This window comes from Thamnophis elegans, chromosome 14, assembly GCF_009769535.1.
Source record: "Thamnophis elegans isolate rThaEle1 chromosome 14, rThaEle1.pri, whole genome shotgun sequence".
Taxonomy (NCBI): Eukaryota; Metazoa; Chordata; class Lepidosauria; order Squamata; family Colubridae; genus Thamnophis; species Thamnophis elegans.
The window spans coordinates 16,133,695-16,157,675 of NC_045554.1; the positions used below are offsets into that span (position 1 = coordinate 16,133,695).

The 23,981-nt window shown below is 39.7% G+C and overlaps 1 protein-coding gene across 1 annotated transcript in view; it reads left to right on the top strand.

The window, feature by feature from the left end:
• The window catches only part of RBFOX1 (RNA binding fox-1 homolog 1), a 250,667-nt gene that overhangs the window by 65,244 nt on the left and 161,442 nt on the right, over positions 1 to 23,981 (top strand). The window contains exons 3-5 of the mRNA XM_032230214.1: positions 9,102 to 9,155; positions 19,980 to 20,072; positions 22,248 to 22,308. Coding sequence (XP_032086105.1) covers positions 9,102 to 9,155; positions 19,980 to 20,072; positions 22,248 to 22,308 — 208 coding nt within the window. The remainder of the gene's footprint in view (positions 1 to 9,101; positions 9,156 to 19,979; positions 20,073 to 22,247; positions 22,309 to 23,981) is intronic.

The following is a 23,981-nucleotide window of genomic DNA, read 5'->3' on the forward strand; positions in this document are numbered from 1 at the left end:
TTCTGCCAACTTAGCAGTTTGAAAGCATGTAAAAATGCAAGTACAGATGACAGAAAAAAGAAAACCTGTAAGAAACACTACAGATTTTTTTAAAAAAAGAAATATAAGAGCAGACTTCCAAATCTTCTTTACCACAATTAAAAATAAACTAATTATTCCATTCCCTCTTTTAAGATGAATATGCAACTTGCCTTTTAAGCCTTTCTCTCACAGAGATGGACAAAGGGAACAAAAATGTTGATATACTTTCTCTTGAAACTAAGGCTAGCCCACCATTTAAGACTAATTTATCTTAATTAATTAACTAATTGCATTTTAAATGAAGGAAGACATCATATTATTAATGGGTTCCTTTTACCATGTAAAAGGAAATAATTTGCAGTTCAATTAAAATGCTTGTAGTGAGTTTGTTAACATTATCGGAAGGGTAACATTTAAATTTGAGGGACGTGGTGGCTCAGTGGCTAAGACTCTGATCAATCAGAAAGGTTGGCAATTCGAATCCCTAGTACCGCGTAACGGAGTGAGCTCCCGTTACTTGTCCCAGCTTCTGCCAACTTAGCAGTTCGAAAGGATGTAAAAATACAAGTAGTAAAATAGGAACCACCTTTGGTGGAAAGGTGACAGCGTTCGGTGCACCTTTGGCATTGAGTCATGCCGGCCACGTGATCACCAAGACGTCTTCAGACAGCGCTGGCTCTTCAGCTTTCAAAGGAAATGGGCACCCCCCTGCAGTTGGGAACGACTAGCACATATGTGCAAGGGGAACCTTTACCTTTAACATTTTAAATATATCCCTTTGACAGCAGCATACTGGAGCCAAACCCATATTCTGAAGTGCTTCTTTCTCAAAGAGTTCTGGTTTGTTTGTTTATTTACTACATTTGTGTAGCCGTCCATCTGGCCAGTGTGACTCTAGTTGGCTCACAGCAATTAAAAAAACAACAGTAACCGTAAAAAAATAAACAAAACAACATGCAACTCCCAAAACCGTGATTAAAAATTCAATAACATATAATCCCAGTCAACCCGTGAATATTATTTAATGTAGCTGTTGCTAAGGCTCGCCACTACTGCTGAAGCCCCAGGCACAACTGCCGAGCCAACGATTCGAACTTGTCCTAAAGACTGCAATAAAGATTTGATTTGATTTGATTTAGGTGCAAATCTAAGTTCTAATTATGATTTTTTTTTTCAAAAGATGGGTATCATGGCAGAAAAACATCTCCTGTGTCCCATCAAATGAAAGTCCATAGTAGATGCAACTCCTAACCAGATCTGATGTAGATAGATGTTCAAGGAGAGGAAGTCTCTCAAACCACAATGTTGTTGCTGTTGCTATTATTGTTAACTAGCCGATAACCTGGTGTTGCCTGGGTATTTATTTATAGGGGGAAAATGTCTGGACCAAATGTAATTTATAATGTTGGATTTTCCCCCTTTCCAGAGGGAGCCCCTTTGTGGAATACTGTGAAGCTGTTACCATGGCAACTCCACTGCGCTGTTCAGTACAAGCCATTTTATGGCAGTACAGTAGAAGCCATCTTATGGCAGTACAGTACCATGTTTTCCCGAAAATATGGCAGGGTCTTATTTTCATTTTACTTATAAAATATGGTCTTGGGCTTATTATAGAGGAGGGCTTATTGTTTTGGGGTTGCCGGGCAGCTGCTCCCATGTGAACTGGCTCCTGAAGAGCCGGGCACAGCCTCAGGGGCGAAGCAGCCATGAGGTGACCAAGCTCACGAGCAACTGCCTGGCAAACCCCCTCTCCAGCAGGCAGAGTGCCATTCACTGACCTAGGGGGTATCCCTAAGGGGCCAAGCCACGTGATGCTCTGCCCGCTCCCCAGCTTCCGCGGCTTGGCACATTAGGGATACCCCCTAGGTCAGTGCATGGAACTCTGCTGGGCTGGAGAAGGGGATTGCGCAAGCGCCTGTTCCACCCCCAACAGGCATGCCTCCTAGCCTCAACATGTCCGGGCTCAGCTCTCCTTGCAACAACCACCACCGCGCTCCAAGCATAACGTCTTCTCCGGTTCCAAACTCCCAAACTCGGCTGCTGAGTCTTCCAGCAGTGGCCGCTCTAGGAGTGCGCTCTATGGTTGTGGGCTGGCTACCGGAAGACTCTCTGTCCGGAAGACTCTCTTACAGAGTCTTCCAGCAGCCAGCCCACAACCATAGAGCACACTTCTAGAGCGGCCACTGCTGGAAGACTCAGCAGCCGAGTTTGGGAGTTTGGAACCAGAGAAGACTTTATGCTTGGAATGCGGTGGCGGCTGTGGCAGCTGCAGGGAGAGCTGGACAATTCCCCCCTCCGGCCAGGCAGAACGCCATTCCCCAACCTAGCGGTATCCCAAAGGCGGCAAGCAATGTGAGTGCCTTTCTCCCCCTCCCCTGGATCCTGCAGCTTGGCACCTTCAGGATATCGCTATGTTGGTGAGCGGTGCTCTGCCTGGCTGGAGGGGGGGGGTTGTCCAGGGGGTTTATTTTCAGGGGTGGGCTTATATTTTTCCCCACGCAAAAAATATGGCTTCAGTTTCAGGACAGGTTGTATTTTTGGGGAAACACAGTAGAAACCATTTTAAGGCAAAACAGGCTTTATCTTAACAGAACATCTGCCCAGGGGTGTTAGGGGTGTCTTACCCCCACAGTATTTTTTTCCAGAGAGTAAGTCATCTGTGTACCACGTTTGGTTGAAATTGTTCGAGGTGTTCCAAAGTTATTCTGGAACACACACACACACACACACACACACACACACACACACACACACACGGAGTCATTTATATATGTATAGATTTATATAATTCCATTGAGGCTGAATCTGTGTATCTCATAAGGGGAAGAGCTCAAAGATGGTACCTAAATTTACTAGGCTAGGACTTCAAGAGAAGACACAAAAACATCATAACTCTCATCCAGTGAGGAGAGTATGATATAAACTTGATGCAGCTCAGAAAAAATTAATTCTTTTTCATGTAGCTCCTGAAAAACCTCTTTCAGTTCTTAGTTCTAAGTTGCTTCTCTACTTGATTAGTTTCTACCCATTGCTTCTTGTCCTGCCTTCTGCTGCCTCGGGGACTAGATCGACCCTCTCTTAGATGGAAGCAGAGCTGCATACATCTGAACAGGAGGACATATTAATCTAATCTCATAATTAACAGATTAACAGAGTTGGAAGGGACCTTGCAGGTCATCTAGTCCAACCCCCAGCCCAAGCAAGAGACCCTACATCTACCTCCGCCTATTATCGAACTCACAACCTCTTGATTGTGAGGTGAGAGCGCCACCTCTAGGCTCCAGATTAAGAAAAAAGACAATTGCTAAAACTGGGTAACATTTAATAGGAAAAAACCAGTGACTGTGTGAGGGGGGGAAAAGTAACATTTTGTATGGAATGGTACAGGGCAGTGATAGCTAACCTTTTTTGGCTCCGGTACCAAAAGCATATGCGCACGTGCCGAGACCCATAATTCAACCCCCTGCGCATGAGTGCATGACCCCCACTGCTCCACCCCCCGCACATGCATGCATGACCCCCTGTTGCAATGCATGCCTGCACAACCACCACCACCCGCCCTCCTGAAGCTTGGGGAGGGTGAAAACAGCCTCCCCCCCCGCCCCGGAGGCCCTCCAGAAACTGGAAATGGCCCATTTCCAAACTTCTGGTAGGCCCAGTAGGCCTGTTTTTTGCCCTCCCGAGGCTTTGGAGACTTTCCCGAAACCTGGGGAGGGCAAATCAGCTTTCCCCGGCACTCTGGAAGCCCTTCAAAGGAGGAAAACCAGTCAGCCAGCACAGGCATGCACGCTGCAACTGACCTAGGGCAGTGGCTCACCTACCCTCAGAGATAGTTCCACATGCCATCTGGGGCACATGTGTCAAGGTTCCCCATCACGGGTATAGGGTTTCCTGCTTGAGGAGGGGGTAGGAGTAGGAGACCTTCAAGGTCCCTTCCAATTCTATTATTCTGTTCTGTTCTGTTCTGCCGCAATTACTATGCTCATTTAGGAAAACGAACTATTCTTCTTAAAAGATGATTTCCCCGTTTTCTCATGCCTTAGGATTTACCTTTGCGTGAGTCTCTTCAATGTATTTCAAGGCACATTAGTTGCTTTGGAAACTCTTTCAAAAGGCAAGAGAATGCCCATAAAGCTTTCCTGAATTGAATGTGGAAAATCCACTTTTGTTTATTTGTGCGAAAAATTACCAGCTTTATCTCTGCCAAGGTCCATTTTTTGTTCTACAGATCTTTCTGCCTTTTTCTGCAATCTACTAGTTGTTACGGGTAAAAGGCACCCAAAAGCATTTTTTTTTTCAGTACTAGTAAGCAGCGCTTTCTGTTGCTGAAAAGAAAATTCTGCCCTTGGGAATTGCTTGGAGAATTTTGGGTTGCATTAATAAATAAATCTACCTGATGTTTACTAGTTTCATGGAAAAGGCTGAAAGACCAGCTCTACTGATTCAACACATTCTGACAGACTGAATGCACCTTCACAACCCCCCTCCCCACACCATTTAATAAATTTAAGCAGTGTTGAATTTTTCATTTCCTCTTTGGGGCCCAATTATGATTCTTGGGGAAGAAAATCAAAACCAAATCATTCCAAAAGTATTAGTACCACTTTATAAAACCTTAATAAGACCACACCTGGAATATTGCATCAAGTTTTGGTCACCATATTATAAAAAAGATGTTGAGACTCTAGAAAGACTTCTCTGCTCTCCAGAGAAGAGCAACAAAGATGATTAGGGGACTGGAGACTAAAACATATGAAGAACGGCTGCAGGAACTGGGTATGTATCAGTGATGGGATTCAAATAATTTAACAACCGGTTCTCTGCCCTAATGACCAGCTGGGTAGGCTTGGCTCAGTGGTCATGTGACTGGGTGGGCATGACCAACTCAATGTCACTCAGGTTGATGGGCGTTTCATCTTAGCTGTTACAGTGTAATAAAGGTTAATCGGAGAGGCAGTTTCTGCAAGCAGGGCAATAAAGATTAGGCTAGAAACAACACCAGAATGTTTCCTTCCTGCTTTCCTTACAGGATTATCCCTGCAAAAAAAACACAAAATGAGATTTCCAACAACCGGTTCTCCAAACTGCTTGGAAAGTTAACAACCGGTTCTCCCGGATAGGTGCGAGCCGGCTGAATCCCACCACTGGTATGTATGTTTAACCATATGTTTAAAGAAAAGAAGAACAAGGGGTGACATGATAGCAGTCTTCCAATGCTTGAGGAAGTGCCACAAAGCAGAGGGGTCAACCTATTCTCCAAAGCATCTGAAGGCAGGCCAAGAAGCAATGGATGGAAACTAACCAAGGAGAGAAGTAACCTAGAACTAAGAAGAAACTTCCTGACAGCAGGAACAATTAAGTGGTGGAAGAGAAGTTGCCTTCAGAGGTTGTGGGTGCTCCATCACTGGAGGCTTTTAAGAAGACAAGGACAGCTCCTTGTGTGGAATGGTCTAGGGACTCCTGCTTGAGCAGGGGGTTGCACTAGAAGACACCTAAGGTCCCTTCCAACTCTGTTATTCTGTTACTGTAAAACAATGTGGATGAATTGTGTCTGTTATCACACACACACAAGGAGCTAAGTGCAGACTCTCTTTTTCACACACATACACGATCATAAAAAGTTAAAACAATCCTTAGTTCTTCTGAAGGGAAAAGCAATGTTGAAAAGAAATAAGCATGCATGATCTGAAACTATTCCCTGTTCTGTTACTACAAAGTGACAATCAGAGGTGCCCCTTGGAATATCAGGTGGTTACACAATCATGTATAAACCCCAAAAATGCTCCAAATAACGTACATGGTCTTTTTTGCCACACCATTCAAGCAGGGGCAAGGACATGTGTGTGACAGGTGCACCACCCCAACACTTGAACAAGAACAAAAATAAGCCCATCTTCTCTTCTCTTCTCCACTGCACATCTAGAAGAAGTTATGCTATCTAGAAAAGAGAAATAGAAAAAAAAAAACAATGCATCTTTGATTTGGGATCAGAGAACTTCTTGGAGAAAGGAGAGGACTACAGCAGGAATTTTTGGGAGTTGCCAGTTCTGTGAAAATTATTATTTTTTAAATCAATTATTCATCTTTGTTGATCTATTTCCTACCAGTATCTGACTTACTTAGTGGCCCCTGTCTTTTTAGAATGCCCAGTTACTCTAATGATTCCCTAGGTTAAGTGTACTAGCTCAGTTTTGCCTTTTCATTTTACTATTTTGAGATCTACCTGGAGAAATGGGACATCTTGTCTGTGACCAAAAAGACAACAGAGGACAATATCTGAGAAATAAGACTCACTAAAACTATGGTGCTGGAGAAGACTCCTGCGAGTCCCTTGGACCACAAGGTGATCCAACTGGTCAGTCCTAGAGGAGATCAACCCCAACTGCTCTTTAGAAGGCCAGATCCTGAAGAAGAAATTCAAATACTTTGTCCACCTAATGAGAAGGAAGGACTTCCTGGAGAAGAGCTTCATGCTTGGAAAGACTGAGGGCAAAAGAAGAAGGGACGACAGAGAATGAGGTGGCTGGATGGAGTCATGGAAGCAGTCGGTATGAGCTTAAATGGATTCCAGAGGATGGTAGAGGACAGGAAGGCCTGGGAGAGCGTTGTCCATGGGGTTGCAATGGGTTGGACATGACTTTGCAACTAACAACAACAACAAAATTAAATATTGTTTTTGGCAAAACTCTGCAAAATAAGAGTCTGATCTTCACCAACAGAAAATCATAGCAATTAATATGTTTTTTCTAAGATTGGGCCCTTCAGCTCCTGCTATGGCTTCCCAAAATTATTGAACCTTTATTGAAAGAGCACCAAATATTCTACAGATTCATTGGGTAGCAGAGAAAACACAGGTTGCAATGATTGAAGAGAGAGTAACTGTAGCTTCAGAAGCCATAAATGAGGAGTGTTGCAGTTAGATCAACTGCAAAGTGTCTGTTTGACTCGATCAACTTGGAATGAACTCAGTTCCTAATTTTCAGTCTGGATTGTCAAATCAATCTGACTCGAACAAGTTCATTCAATTTGACAAAAGCCACACAATATTCAGGGGTATTTGGAGGCGACCCTTTTGATCTGACAGTTCAAATCAGTCATCCAATCTGGAAAGTCAACTTGTTTCACGAAATTAAATAGCTTTTTTGACGTGGGAATCTGTAAATCTTCGCAGAAAGCCCTCTCACAAATTATTCATCTATTGCAGTGTTTCTCAACAACTTTCAGATGTGTGGACTTCAGTTGGCTTGGGAATTTTGGCAAATGAAATTCATACGTCTTGAAGTTGCTGAAATACCAATTCTTGAATGTATAAACCAATTTTAATATAAAAACCAATTCTTGAATAGAACTCCTCTGCCGGGAATCCACACTGTATATCGGACATTAATTCAGTCAAGCAAGTCCAGAGGTATTTCAGGTGCACGTGAAGAGTCCTCCACTCCTCTGCTCACAATAGAATCCCTTATGGCACCAGGCTTGAAATTTTAGGCTTAGACAACCTAGAACTACGCTGACTAAGGTCTGACCTAAGCATAGTACACAAAATTGTCTGCTACAATGTCCTACCTGTCAACGACTACTTCAGTTTCAACCTCAATAATACACAGGCACACAATAGATACAAACTCAAGGTAAACCGCTCTAAACTCCATTGCAAAAAAAAAAATACTTCAGCAACAGAGGGGTCAACGCCTGGAATGCTCTACTTGACTCCATTGCTACATCCTCAAACCCCCCACAGCTTCAACCTCAAATTGTCTACCCTGGACCTCACCCCATTCCTAAGAGGTCTGTAAAGGGGACGTGCATAAGCGTACCAGCGTGCCTAACATCCCCTATCCTACTGTTCCCATTTATTTGTACCCATTTCCTGTGTCCAAGTCCATGTTTATGCTTATACCTGTTATCTTTTACATGTTTGACAAACTAAATAAATAAATAAAATAAAAACATTGATCTCCTGCAAAATCATCACTGAGCCAGCCATGAGTTTGTTATCTATCAGTTTGTGAGAGACACATCTGCCTAACTCCAAATTTAACACACGGTCTTCCTTTGCAAGGATCTACAATTTGCAGCTTTAGGGACAAAGATTTCCTATAAGAGAGTATACCCCACAGATCCCGTCTCCTGAAGAAACTGCAATGTGACAGATGGGAAATATAGCTCTATTAATGTATTGAATCCTATTTAACTTTCATTTAAAATAAATGTTAATCAAACCAAATGTAGCTTTTGCCTTGAGCTCATTCACATTTTAGAGGACATCCTTCAAACCAGTTGCAGCTCACAATCTGTAAATGTTGCCAACTTTTTTTATTTATACTGCAATGAGGCTTATTAATTAATCTTACCTCTGTCATCCAGGTGCTGTTTTAATTATTTTAATGTCTTGATTAACTTGTTATTATGTTATTTTGCTTTTAATTAAAGAGAAGGAATGGAGGGAAGCATGAAGAATGGAAAACTATGGAAACATACATATTTAAATGTATCAGAGAAATAAGTGTATAAACTAAATATTGCTCTTGGCAAAAATCTAAAAAAAACCAAAACAATAGAAACTGATGTTTACCTACAGTGTCACAAGAAGATAAAAAATATGGGTGTTATGCTCTTTTGCGGGGTTCGATATGGATGTTAAAATGTTTTCATGGGAAACTGGAAGAGGTGATGAAGTAAATAATTTAAAATATGCAACAGGTAGCCCTTCAGTTTATGACAGTAGGGCTTTTTTCAGAATGTGTAAAAAAAAGTTTCAAATAAGATGGAATTAAAAATTCAACAACAAAATATATGAATTGTGTTATGTAGAAGGCTCCAATGGATTTAATAAAACAATCCCAATGATAAAAATGGCCAAAACAGATATTTTACCTGGGACTTAAGGAAGGCAATATTGATGCCAATTGTGCCTTCCTTTAAAAGTGTGCATAAACATGCAAGTCTTTTAGTATTCAGTTAGTTTCCCTTGGTAAACATTGCTTAAAATGAAGAAATCTTCCTTCCATACAAATTTAAATGATTCTCGTGATGTTTTTTTTTATCAATGCTCATGCAATTTTTCTGTTTCTTTGCAGCAATTTGGTAAAATCTTAGATGTTGAAATTATTTTTAATGAGCGAGGCTCAAAGGTAAGCAACTGAATACACTTGTGGAAATGTTTAATAGATTGAAAGTGTTTACTGAAAAATCAGAGGAAGCAAATATGCAACAGTATTAAAAACCCCTTGAGTAGCTCCTTTAAACAGAAACACCTACGATGCTCAGGTGTTTGAGGGGATGAGGGATGTCATTTACCCAAACAGCATGAAATTTATTGGTCTAATTTTGAGCCCCTTACAAAGGATAATTTTAACTAAGATAAGCTGCCACCGGTTAAATATGAATATTGCTTTCTGCTTTTAAATATAATCAAGTGTAGTCTGCTGGATTCCTTTCCCATCTCCAATAATTGCCATATTCATTGTGAGATTAGTTCAAGCTTGCAGTGAGGAGAGATAGGTCATTAGAAGAGTTATACTGCTCTTGAAATGGAAGCAAATAATATAATTTAATATCTTCTCAAGCAATTACTCGATCAAGGATGAATTATGAAATTGCCAGTGTTTGCATGTTTAGTGAAAATTGTTTCTGAATTTAAAGAGATGTTTTCGTTGTCCTAATTTGAAAGGCGAAAGATTTTCCCAACACTCACATCGCATACTTAATTTCCATTTGAACCCACATATACAGTTGGTCCATTTTTCTACACTGTGTTATGCTGTTGTTATGTTATACTAGATTGTACAGCCAGATAGATAAATTATCTATCCAGTGGAATGCAGACATAAGCTTTTCGCTCACACTTCATAGGGATATCCAGTGAGGTGTGGGTGAAAAGTTTCAAGATGGCAGTTGTGCAGTTGTGACTGCACAATCAAAACCCCACCCCCTTGTGCTTTGCATATACATAACTTCAACATATGTACAGCGTTGGGGGGAGGCTTTGATCATACAATTGTGACCTCTCTCTTATGACTTCATATGAAGCCCCTACAGGCTCATTTAATCTGTACTATATTTACTTTATTTTAGATATCACCTATCAACCAGAAAAATGTGGTTGCCCAAATATAATTAATCAGTGAGGCTCACAGGATTCTCCTTGCTGCCAAATTAATCATTAATCCTATAAAATAGAATAGTAGCCTTACAAATAGTCCTTGATATAACAACTGTAATGGAGCTTGCCCGTTATGATCATATGTTGTAACAGTCTTAAAACGGGTCAGTAACCGACCTGATTTTATAACTTCTTTTGTGACAGTTGTTAAGATAACATAACAGTTGTAAAGTGCTTGCCATGGTCCTTAAGCGAATACTGTAGTCAATAAAAGAACAAGTGGTTTGCTATGGACAAGATTTTGCCTCAAAATTGAAAGTAAGTGTCATTCTTTTGGGGAAAAAACATTGTGGGACACTGCAAATAAAAGCAACTGTGACTGGATGAATCCTGCATCCAGTTTTGGTCGCCACAATGTAAAAAAGATGTTGAGACTCTAGAAAGAGTGCAAGAGAAGAGCAACCAGGATGATTAGGGGATTGGAGGCTAAAACATCTGATGGACGGTTGCAGGAACTGGGTATGTCTAGTTTGATGAAAAGAAGGACCAGGGGAGACATGATGGCAGTGTTCCAATATCTCAGGGGTTGCCACAAAGAAGAGGAAGTCAAGATATTCTCCAAAGCACCTGAGGGCAGGACAAGAAGCAATGGGTGGAAACTAATGAAGGAGAGAAGCAACTTAGAACTAAGGAGAAATTTCCTGACAATCAGAGCAATTAAACAGTGGAACAACTTGTCTCCAGGAGTTGTGAATGCCCCAGTGCTGGAAGTTTTTAAGAAGAGATTGAATAACCATTTATCTGAAATAGTATAGGATTTCCTGCCTTAGAAGGGGGTTGGATTAGAAAGCCTCCAAGGTCCCTTCCCACTCTGTTGTTCTATTCTATTCTGCATTGCCAAACAGCCTAGGTTTGGTCACATGACCACATAAGGGGGCCAATGATTGGGATTTTGAATCTAGGTCATCATTAGTCCCTTTTTGGGGGGGTTGGTCATAACTTTGAACAGTCTTTGAATAACTGGTCATAAGGACTACTGTTAATTAGACTGCTTATGCCTGAAACACAGGGGGCCTTTCACTTGCAACCTTTGGTTTAGTGACTCTTTGAAGTTACAAAATGACCTCCAACTGTTTTTCACACCATTTCAGCATCCCCATTTAATCAGAATTTGGGGGGTTGGCAATTGACATGATGGTCGCAGTACCCCAGTTACACAGGATCACCTTTGGTGACTTTCTGACAGCATAGTTAAAGGGGCAGCCTGATTCACTTTGCAACCACGTGACTAACTTAACAACTGTGGTGAGAGAAGTCATGAAATCGGGGTGATACTCAAGTTAGCAAATGTCTCGCTTAGCAACAGGAGGTTTGGGCTGAATTGTGGTCATAAGTTAAGGATGACCTCTATAGTGATTTGAATCCCTGGATCCTTTGAGGCCAAGCTGAGATCTTTCTCAGGCCATTGTTACGATTGGGAAGGACCTGTGCTCCAACGGAGAAATTTTCATGAGTCCTTGCACTGTGCTTTGGTGTTATTGTCCAGTGCCTAACCTCAAGGTTCTGATAGAAGAGAATATTTGTAGCTCAGAGTTGACTTTGTCGACTCCTTGGTTCCCCTCTGAGCTTGGTGGCTTTCTTGCAGATGTTTCATTACCAGACTAGGTGACACCATCACCAAGCACTGAAGATGTTACCTAGTTTGGTAATGAAACATCTGGCAGGAAACCACCAACCTCAGAGAGCACAAAGGACGCCACAGTTTCTTCCTTTCCTTTCCTTTCCTTTCCTTTCTTCCTCTCCATTCCTCTCCCATCCTTTCTTCTCCTTCTCCTTCCTTCCTTCCTTCCTTCCTTCCTTCCTTCCTTCTCTTTTTCTTCTTCCTCCTTCTCTCTTTGTAACTCCCCCTCCCTTCTAACACTGATGATATCACCTACTTTGGGTAATGAAACCTCTGCAAGAAAACCACCAAGCTCAGAGAGCACAAAGGACCAGCCATCTCAAGGTTTTCAGCTCTCTATCCATACCCTCAGAAGTTTACATGTCAACATTACAGACATATAGTGGCTTCCCTTCAAATTCTCAACTCCTGTCTCTGAGAGAATCCAGTCATGTTAGCTCTCTTTGGGGTCAAAAGTTTTAAAGTGATGTTGCCAATGTCTCCTGTTATATCACAATGTCACTGATGTACATGATGTGAATATGTTCTGTTTCTCTTCCTTTGTTTTTGCTTTGATTATCAAGGAAATGTCACATTTTTTTTCTGTCAAAGTGGTAAATTTGGAAGTTGAAGCTGCCAGGTTTCTATCAGTTCCAATGTGTAGAGAGCTGGTATGAATTGCTTAAAGTATTATGCTAAATACATTTTGGAAGGGTGAGTTATTGGATTAGTAGTTTTTTCATTAAAACATTGAGTCCAGGTCTCCCAATTTGAGAATATTTTGTATCTGGGGTTCCAAGTTGTGCAGTCACAGCTGAAGTATTCATTTCATTGCTGGCAGCAAACGTGGGAGGCTGTCTGAAGATGTGTCCCACAATAAGGAACATAATAAATTATGGGATATTGCTAATGGATGACAGCCAGCTGGGTGTAGAGTTTAAAACCCCTAGGCTAGAAGATGAGAGACCGTGAGTCACAAAACAAGCTGGGTGACCTTGGGCCAGTCATTCTCTCTCAGCCCTATGAAGGATGCAAGGGCGACCCACTTCTAAAATCTTGCTAGAGAAAACTGCAGGGATTCATCCAGGCAGGTCCCAGGAATCAAAACAGACTCAAAAGTACCAAAAAGGGGGGGGGGGTTAATTGATGTCTAGAAAACAAGAAATTCAAGATTGTCTCTCAAAGATGCTTTTTCAGGAAGCAACTGGACTGTTGCTGTTGTTTTTTCCTTGAGAAAGAAGAAGACAATGTTTTGCTTCTCATCTAAAAAGGCTTCATGGGGGGAGGGGTGTTGGAAGGATCCTTTTTTTTTGTAGTCCTCTGGTCGTTATCACTCTCCCTGAGAGCTCTTGAAGCCCCTTGGCAGTTTCTCTGTGCCCTTCAGGATCACCTGAATCAGAGAGCAATTGGTTGTGGAATCATCTTGGAACTGGTGAAAGCACTGTGTTTTAGACTGGAGATTGGGGATATCTTATCCCTCCCCCCTCAGTTGAGAGATGGCTACTCATTGTTAACATAAATGGGCTCTTTTACCCCTCTTTCAAACCAATGGTTCTCTCTGTCCAGAATGTTGACTTTGCTGTCTTCAAAAGAGTGGGCTTTGTCTTCCGAATGCAGATGGACTGCTGAATCCAATCCTGGTGGGTTGGTTCTCCTATGTTGTGCCATTTGTTGGGAAGGGTCTTTTTGTTTGTTTGTTTCACCAATGTATAGATCTGCATGGATGCCTTAATTAAATCATGAGCCTCGAGCCAAGCTTAAAAAGAAATCCAGTTATTTATTAGGCGCCAATGTTGGGCATGTTCCCAAGTGAAGTCACTCTGACCCCACATAATTTACGCCCCCAACAATGACCCTGTTTCCCTCCTCCCCAGAGTGTGTCATCAATCACATTCGCCAACAGGGCAATTTCTCACATTGTAGAGATCACTCCCCTCCGGCTGCTGTAAGTAACCCTGGGATACAGCCTTGGGAGAGAGAAGTCTGGAATGTGCATCTGTCTTTTGCTGCCATGCCATTTTATCGGATTCCCATCCCCCCTTTCCTGTGGCAACTCGAGAGCAGGCCAGGGATGCTTTGTGAGTTGGCATTACACATGTCTCATTGCATTGCATTGCATATATCACATTGCTCAGCTAAATAGTTGTTGCCTTTTGGGAAAAAAACTACCTTTGAGACGACTATGACCTGGATGACTGAGAATCTCCATAGAGAAAGTCAAAATCTCTTTCTCTGAAGTAAAACACCACTTAACTTAAGCTTGGGAGCAAATCAGATACGACAATTAGGAATCAAGGCAAAACTGCCAGATCAAATAAAGATTAAATCCCTACCCTGTTCCTCCCTACCCTGTGCAATCTTTGCTAAAGATTGTAAAATCAGGTGGGAAACATTACAGGGAGTTTTAAAAAAATTAAAATAATGTTTTCAGAAGAGAATAATTAGAGCTGTGCAAATCTCCTTGCTATTCATCTTTTTAATATCCCCCAAAGACTTAAAATGTAGTCAAATTTATTCAAGGGTCCCTGGAGAATCTCAATTCATTCCAAGGGAGTGTCATGGGGAAAGATCATTTTCTCACTGGCACACATCTCGTCAGTGTGGCTGCTGAGTATGGGAAAACTAAGCAGACTATCAAGATCAAGAAGGGAAATTCCATTGTCAGGCTTCTGAAAGCCCTATGAAGCGGTATATAAGTCTACTGCTATTGCTATTGCTATTGCTTCTAAGTAACACCCCCCAATGAAAGAAGATTCTGACACTTGAGTTTCCTCAAAGTTTCCTCAAAGTTCCATTTTATTAGAGATGTCCTATTGGCATATCTGGAAACACCTGAATCTGAAAGCCTCCAGGTTTTCCCTACCCAAAGGAAAGTCCAAGTCCCTGCCCAGCACTTTCATGTCCATCACATGGTCTAATCAGGCACCGTCCAAAACTGGAGATGGCTCCCAGTCATGCCACTCAAGGTGTAGGTCAAGATGTCCTTGACTCTCTGAGAAAGGAATGCTATTTTGACTATATATAACCCACACTCTGCTTAATCCCCCCTCCCATTTTCCCACAGTGGAAAATGTGGTAAGCCTGAAGGCCCAAATGTAAAAAGATGGTTTCCAGGCCTGACAACCATCTCACCATCCCATAGAATTTTAAGGGTCCTCCAAATTAATGTCAGTGTTCCAAATAGCATCCAAAAGTAAGTAAGGCAAAGTATTGCTCAAAGTTCCAATTTATTAAGAGAGACATGTTGGCATATCTGGAAAAATCCAAATCTGAAAGCTTCCAGATTTCCACCACCCAGTTGAAAGTTCAAGATCTTGCCCCCCAAGATCTTGGGGCGAGCAGGCAAACGAGTGAGCGACGACAGGGGGACCGGTTCAGGAGCGTGGCCAGCTGGCCATTGCTATCGGTTCTCTGACCTGGGGCAAATTGCTGCCACCAGTTCACGTGAACTGGTGCAAACCAGCTGAATACCACCTCTGCCAAGGAGCTTTAGAGTCAGGTTTCCCCAGATGTGCCAATATGACCTACTTGATAAATCTGTACTTTTGAGGAAATATTTGAGGAATAGGCCAGCCGTGGAGTTCTGATTCTGTTGGAACTCTTGACACCCCACTAGATTCTTGTGTTCCATCCCAATCTTTGGGATGGTTTTTCTCTTACTGTCATTCTCAAAACTAATAAGAAAAAAGCAGATTTATGCAATTTATCAATTCATCCTGCCAGTGCACAATAATATAGCCAAATCACTTCTGAACAGCTTAGTTGTCTCCCAAAGTGGAAAACACCCCAACCAAAAGGATCTTTTTTTTATCAAAGTGAGCTTGTTCTCTTCCAGAAAAAAAATCCCACTAAAAAAAAAAGATATGCCCAAACTCTTTTATCAATTTTGATTTTATCTCCATCATTTTAGGGAAGTAGTGAAACCAACACAAAAACATGACAATAACGTATTGATACATAACTTCTATAGAAAAACCTCTCATTGGCTTTTTTTTTTGTTGAGAAACTCTATTTCTTATAATATATCACATTCTCCAGAATAGCATGTAGGGAAAATCTGTTTTTCCCCCTTCCACGCTATTATGATTTTTATCTCTCTTTTTCCCTCTCATCCAAAGTAGAAATGGATCCATGGATGGATTGGTGATAGATAGATAGATAGATAGATAGATAGATAGATAGATAGATAGATAGATAGATAGATGACAGATAGACAGATAAGAGAGATAGAGAGATGATGGATAGAAGGATGGATGGATATCACAGACCATTTAGAATACATAGTGGAAAAAATGGATGGATGGATGGATGGATGGATGGATGGATGGATAGAGAGATAGAGAGATAGATGACAGACAGACAGATAAGAGAGATAGAGAGATGATCGATAGAAGGATGGATGGATATCACAGACCATTTAGAATACATAGTGGAAAAAATGGATGGATGGATGGATGGATGGATGGATGGATGGATGGATGGATAGATAGATAGATAGATAGATAGATAGATAGATAGATAGATAGATAGATAGATAGATAGATAGATAGATAGATGACAGATAGACAGATAGACAGATAAGAGAGATAGAGAGATGATGGATAGAAGGATGGATGGATATCACAGACCATTTAGAATACATAGTGGAAAAAATGGATGGATGGATGGATGGATGGATGGATAGAGAGATAGAGAGATAGATGACAGACAGACAGATAAGAGAGATAGAGAGATGATCTATAGAAGGATGGATGGATATCACAGACCATTTAGAATACATAGTGGAAAAAATGGATGGATGGATGGATGGATGGATGGATAGATGGATGGATAGATAGATAGATAGATAGATAGATAGATAGATAGATAGATAGATAGATAGATAATGTTCTGCTCTAGCAAATGAATTTGTTTGTGCATGTGTTTCTGTATCTCTGTGCATATATCTATTTGCTAGAGCAGCAATTTGTGTTGGGAAACATTCTCAGTGGATCAAATGAAGATATTCTAAGTTGAAGAAGGATCTTCCTTTGGATGTATCCTTCTCCTGAAATAATCTCAAGGATACATCCTTGTTCTATTGATAGTCATAGTTATGCGGAGAATCAAGAAGTGAGTGTTATACTTCAGTGGAAAGCCAGCCCACAGTTCTGCTGCCTTCTTTGAAATACATAAGGGATCTAATATGTGCTGTTGCCAAGACAAAAATCTTCCAATTGTTGCTCCTTTGAGAAATGACCACAGCATGGTAGATCAATGTTTGTCACCATTTATGATTACTTGTATTGGATTTGGGTGGTAAGAATTTGGTGGGAATACATTGGCCAATACATTTAGAGATGTATTTCCATTATGGGCAACCTGCAAATGTTTTCTATTCACCCCAAGCATAATACTGTAAGCAAATTCCAGTAATGAATAATTAATCGTTCTGATATGCAGTGAATTGATGAAGGTAACCTTGGACTTCCTTACATCTTATCAACCAAGGTGTGAACAAAGTAAAAAATGCCAACATCTCCTTAATGGAGAACCGACATATGCCATGAGTTAACCACAGAAATATAGTCAATTCGGCAATTTACCCAATTTCTCTATATTCATCTACTTGGGCAGGAAAAAAAAACAAAAATAAATCTGCATTTTTTAAAAAAAATATCAGTTCTCAATGAAACTCTTTCCAAGAAATTATTATTGGCTGAATGGGATGTTTTTACGTTTATTTAACAACCAAGAAAATGTGTGTGCATGTTGTGGCCCATCAGATGAGGAGGAGATTGAGGGAGAGACTGCGTGAACTTCAGAGCCTTTGGAAGGCTGTGATAATGAAACAGTATTAGAGGCAGAGCTGGGGACCTTCTGTCCTCCCCCAAGTGGAGAGGCAGCTGTTTTCGGGACCTGAGCAGAATGAGGGGGAGGAACAGATGCAGCCCATCCCAGGTGCACATATGCGCAGAGAGGAAACGAGAGGAGAGCGAAGGAAATCAATAAACTGGCTCCCAGGAAAAGGAAGAAGCAGATGCTAGCCAGCCCCTCCATGGCTGGGAAATAAATAGAAGGGTTTGGGAAGTGGCCAGTTGTTGCAGACAACTATTTATTTCTAGTATACAGCAAGCAATTCTGATTCCTTGGCCAGAATCAGGTTTGTTAGGACTAATTAGTTGGATTTTTTTTGTTTATCCACATGAACAAAAGACAGTTAGTGCCCTGTTATAAAAAGGGGGGTTGTTTTACTTGTGAGTAAACAGCTTATCATTACATGTGAAGGCTGGTTCAGAACAGTGTATCTCATTTTGTACTGTGTGACCAAAATCTTCAGGGGCCTGCAGCTTCCCACATTGCTGTTAAATCAGAAAATCAGAAATCAGCTGCTAAAAAACAAATCCTGCTTTCAGAAGTTATGGGGGGAATTTTTCCTTGCAATGGTAAAAAATATGTGTAGCTCTGGAATGCAGTGTAGATTTTTTTCTGAACTTAGTTGTTCATTTTCTGAGGATTCCACAGCCACACAGATAATATATTCAGGGCTGTGATCCTAGAGAACGTCTTCAGGTTATTAGAGTTTTTCTTAACCCAGCAGCAATGCGGAGATGTTATCTATCCAATTTCTCCACCCACAAATTAGGCAGAGTCAACTTTGGTGTCCTGCTCTCTTTTTAAAATAAAATAATCTAAAAACTTAAATGGGAAGCTAGCCTATTGCCAATGATCAGCTTCTTGGGCGTTTCTTTTTGGATCAAAATAATATATTCCAGAGAGACCTCATTATAATTCTTAGAAAAAATTGTTGCAGATTGGTAAATTGTTGGTAGCTTCCATGCATTGCTTTCTTTGGAAATGTCCACCTGTTCATGACAGCTGCAACAATAGCAACAAAAAAGAGAAGAAAACCATGTAATTATAAATAGACCTCATTTTTAGGTTGTCAGGGGTAGGCGACAACCACCTCACCAACTTGCTTTTGAGACTTCATTCTATTGTAATAACCATCTGTAAATGTCCAAGCATCTCAAGGTAGCCACTTGGTCAGAATGTTCTCCAAATTCTGGACCTGTTCATTGGCTGGATAAAAGAAAACCCAGTGTTCTTCCTGATTGACAGTGAGCTCTCAAATTTATTTCAGGAGATGGGCAAACAAACTCGGTTTCAACATTTCACTGCATATAGAACACAAACTATATCAATCAACCATGTGACAAATGCCTACTATTATTGAATGAAAAACACTGCAGATATTGTTCAGGAATGATTATTTGCCCTCTGATCTGTATTATCTATTTATTCATACTACATGATTATATTAAATGTAGAAAGATTATGTTTAGTTTCAAACCCAATTCTGTTTGGTTGGTAGTTCTTTTTGTTTGTTTGTTTGTTTCCTTCTTCTTTGTTTCCCCTCCTCTCATTTTATTTTCTTTAAGACCAAAAGAAGTAAATACAGTAGATGACATCCCAATTATAAACAACTCCAGTGTTGCATGTGAGAAATTATTATTCTATTATTATTATTATTATTATTATTATTATTATTATTATTATTATTATTATTATTATTTTGCTCCACAATGACACATCGAACTAGTCAATATATTCAATTGGGTTTGCATTGAGTGTTGAAATCGGTACCCGCATTTTAATTTGCACAAAGTTTATTATTCTGTTGATCAGATCTGCATGCCTTTTAAACAGTGCTTCACTTTTTTTTCTCTCTCTCATCCTTTTCTTCTTACTTTTGTTTTCAATGTGATGACATGGTTCCATTGATTTGAACTTGTTTTGTTTTTTTCTTTTTTTATTAGATTTCTTTTCCCCTGTAGTGAAAATTTAGAGAAAAAAAATGAAAGGTATTTGGTGTTCATTCTTTGCTATTCTTCAGGAGACAATAAACTAACTCGTGAAAAGAAAGATTTAAAAAGTTGTTGACATTGGTTGCTTTACTTAATTGCACATCTTGGGTATCATTATAATTTCTTTCTAATTTGCATGTTTACAGAAATGAAGACAGAACGAGAGCCAATTTAAATTAAAGAGGGAGTGAGAGACAGGAGAGAAAGAAAGGGAGGCAGAGAGAAAAAGAAAGAAAGAAAGAAAGAAAGAAAGAAAGAAAGAAAGAAAGAAAGAAACATGAGCAAAGAAGTGGTTGTCTGAAATAATGATATGCATGTTATTTTCCCTTTTCCAACCTGCATGCAGGGATTTGGTTTCGTTACTTTCGAAAATAGTGCTGATGCGGAAAGGGCGAGGGAGAAATTACACGGCACCGTGGTAGAGGGCCGTAAAATCGAGGTGCATGTTCAAAATATTTTCCTTTTCATCTTTTTTATAAATGTTTGCCTCACTCTCATTCGTTGTTTCAGATCCATCATTAATGTCTCTTCTGTGTTTCCCTTTTCCTTCCCATTGAGATATTTTATATATACATATATATATATATATATATATATATATATATATATATATATATATATATATACATACACACACACACACACATATATATATATATATGGAATATGTTATATAGTTACAATGACGACATATTATATAATACGATACAATATTGTATAATGTACACTTTTTATATATATATTATATGTATGTAGGTACGTATATGTATGTATATGTATATATATATATACACTTGGCCTAACTTGGTTTGGTTATTTTATGATTTCCTTTCCGTACGTTTTTTTTTTTTTACATTTTTTCAGTTTTTGTTTTTTAACCATCATAATTACAGCTAAAAAAAGAAAAATTGTATGCCAGACGTGTGACAAGCTTTAATACCGTGCTATGATCTGAAAGGTTTCATAAGTTTGATGGGTGCAATAGATTTAAAAAAAAATTGGAAAAAACTTTCAAAATTAAATGTTGAAGCAAAACAATAAGGCCTTATTTTATTTGTGTGTGCCTGTGTGTGTGTGTTTAACATTTTGTTTTGTTTTGTTTCAATTTTTATTTGGGAATTCTATTTCTTTTTGGTTTTTTCCCTCCTTTTCATTGCAGGTTTGATGCAGGATTTACAGTGGCTTTCCAAAATTGCGTTTTGACTACCCCAGAAAAATTCCCATTTGAATAGCCATTCACTTAGATTCAACAAACAAACAAACAAACAAACAAACAAACATGGACTTTTGTTTCCATTTTGGACAAATGCCCAGCTAAGTTCCCAGAAGGTTTCAAGTTCCTTCTAATTTTCACTCTACAAAAGTGATCCTCTCATTGCATATAAAGATTTATAGATAAATCTATTTATCTGTCTATCTCTATGTATAAATCCTTAAACCACTGGATCCAAGTCAACACTGCCTGAGTTGTATTTGTTAGAATCTTAAAAGCAAAAAAAAGAAAGAAAGAAAAACCAATTTAAAATTGCTGTCGTTTTTGAGTAAGATGTTGCATATTTTGCCTTTCCATTCTCCCTTTTCGGCGGTAGCTCTTAGGGCCCTCACCATCTCAGTAACCATGGTAACTGTATACATGCCCCATTCTGGCGATGGTGCTGACTGGTAAGTGGAGAAGTCCATCTACCGTTTCACGTATCTTTTCTAAAGCGCTGATATCTACCACATGAATTTTTTTGACTTGTCGTCTTAAGTTTTCTTGATGCTCTATTTTTTTTTATTATTATTATTCTATATCTATTTATCTCTATATCTCGGTACGCCTGTCAATGAGTGTCCGTTTTAAACAAGCCTTGGAGACACTGACTGAACTTAAGGATATGAATTTTGTGCACATCTTACTCAGATCGTTAATTCCATATTGTGTTAAATAATGCACCCTCTTTTTATCCTTTCGTTAGCTGTGGTTTTTTGAAAGCTTGAATGGTTTTGTTAGTTTCCTTGCAATGAATTAAATGAGGCACATGTTCCCCCAGTGTTGAATGCTACATGTTGCTTTTCCAATGGTACATTTTGAAAGGGTTATGTTGCACACTGCTAAGATTTGTCCTTTTTTTTTAACTTTTTTGTTCTCTTTTTTGATGTTACTTATTTTTCCCCCTTGCGTATCTTGTCTCTTTCCCCTTTCTACTCCACTGCATGCTCTTTCATACAGTTGGTTCTATTTTTTTAATGTTCTGTTTTTAAATATTTTATCGTTTCAGTGTTACCATGGAATAAAAAAAGCATGCTCTTAAATCTTCAATTATGCAAAGCCTTTTAATTTGCTTTTAATGTCTCTTTATTAAACTTTAAAGGAAATGGTGTTACTTTATTTAAATGATTTGTACGTTTTATAAAATGATGATGAGAGTAAATGTAATTATAAATCGTATGATTTTGTTATGCGCCTCCCGCCTTTTATTAGTTTTATTATTATTTTTTTAATTTGGGGAAAATAAATTAAATTGCATTTTAAACATGACTAATGCCAAAAATAAAGCATGCATTCATTACTATCATGGAGTTTTTTAATCTTGAAGAAGTGGTACTGATTTCTTGTTTTCTATGTGCTTAGGTAAATAATGCAACAGCACGGGTCATGACGAATAAGAAGACAGTTAATCCTTACACAAACGGTAAGAACTAGAAATTGGGTTTTTTTCTTAGTTTCCATCTCCTGGTCTGTCTAAGGCTAGGCTGGCTACTGTCGACCTCACCCCATTTCTAAGAGGTCTGTAAGAGGCATAAGCTCACCAACGTGCCTACCGTCCCTGACTTAATGTTCCCTTATATTTGTATTCCTTTCATGTATCCAAAATCATGTTTATATTTATATATGTTATCTAATACATGTTTGACAAAATAAATAAATAAAATAAATAAAAGGTAGGACTACATAGCTTTATCCTAGTCAGCTAAAGAGCTGTGATGGAGCATTGGTTTAGAGTTTAGTACTGCAGGCTACTTCTGCTGCCTGCAATTTGCCAGTTCGAATCTCAATCTCAAGCCTCTCATCCTTCTGAGGTGGATAAAATGAAAGCCCAAATTTTGGGGGCAATATGCTGACTCTGTAAACTGCTTAGAGAGGGCTGTAAAGCACTGTGAAGCAGTATATAAGTCTAAGGGCTATTGCTATGATCCTTCCTCCCTCCCTCCCTCCCTCCCTCCTTCCCTCCCTCCCTCCCTTGCCTTCCTTTCCTTTCCTTCCTTCCTTTCCTTCCTTGCCAGTGGTTAAAATGCAGTATTGCAGGCTAATTCTCCTGATTGCCAGCAATTTGATCCTGACCAGCTCAGGATTGACTCAGTCTTCCTTCCTTCTAAGGTGGGTAAAATGAGGACCCAGATTGTTGGGGGCAAATAGGCTGACTTTGTAAACCGCTTAGAGAGGGCTGTAAAGAAACTGTGAAGTGGTATATAAGTCTAAGGGCTATTAGTATTGCTAAATGCAGGAAATCCTCAAGTTACAACAGTTTGTTTAGTGACCAAGTTACAACACTACTGAAATAAGTGGCTTGCAACCATTTCTACATGCTTATGATCTTTGTAACGTCTCCATAATCAAATTCAGATGCTTGGTGATCAGTTTCATATTTATGACCGTTGTCTGTGGCCCAAGGAGATGTGATCCCTTTTTGCAGCCTTCTGACAAGCAAAATCATTGGGAAGTCAGATTTACTTAACAACTGGGTTACTGTGATGATTCACTTAACAACTGTGACAAGAAAGGTCGTAAAATGGGGATAAACTTGCCTAACCAATTTCTCACTTAACAACAGAGATTTTGAGCTCAGTTGTGGTCATAAGTCTCACACATATTCTTCCTCCGTACTCCTTTTGTGATGACCCAGGATGTGGCACGACAGCCAGAGAACAGGTCTAACTCCCCTTTATTGCTCCAACTTTAGAAAAAACAATAAAAAACAATAGAATAACAGAGTTGGAAGGGACCTTGGAGGTCTTCTAATCCAAACCCCTGCCTAGGCAGGAAACCTTATACCACTTCAGACAAATGGTTATCCAACATCTTCTTAAAAACTTCCAGTGTTGGAACATTCACAACTTCTGGAGACAAGTTGTTCCGTGGATTAATTGTTCTAACTGTCAGGAAATTTCTCCTTAGTTCTAGGTTGCTTCTCTCCTTGATTAGTTTCCACCCATTGCTTTTTATCCTGCCTTCAAGTGCTTTGGAGAATAGTTTGACTCTCTCTTCTTTGTGACAACCCCTGAGATATTGGAAGACTGCTATCATGGCACCTCTATCCTTCTTTTCATTGAACTAGACATACCCAGTTCCTGAAACCATTCTTCC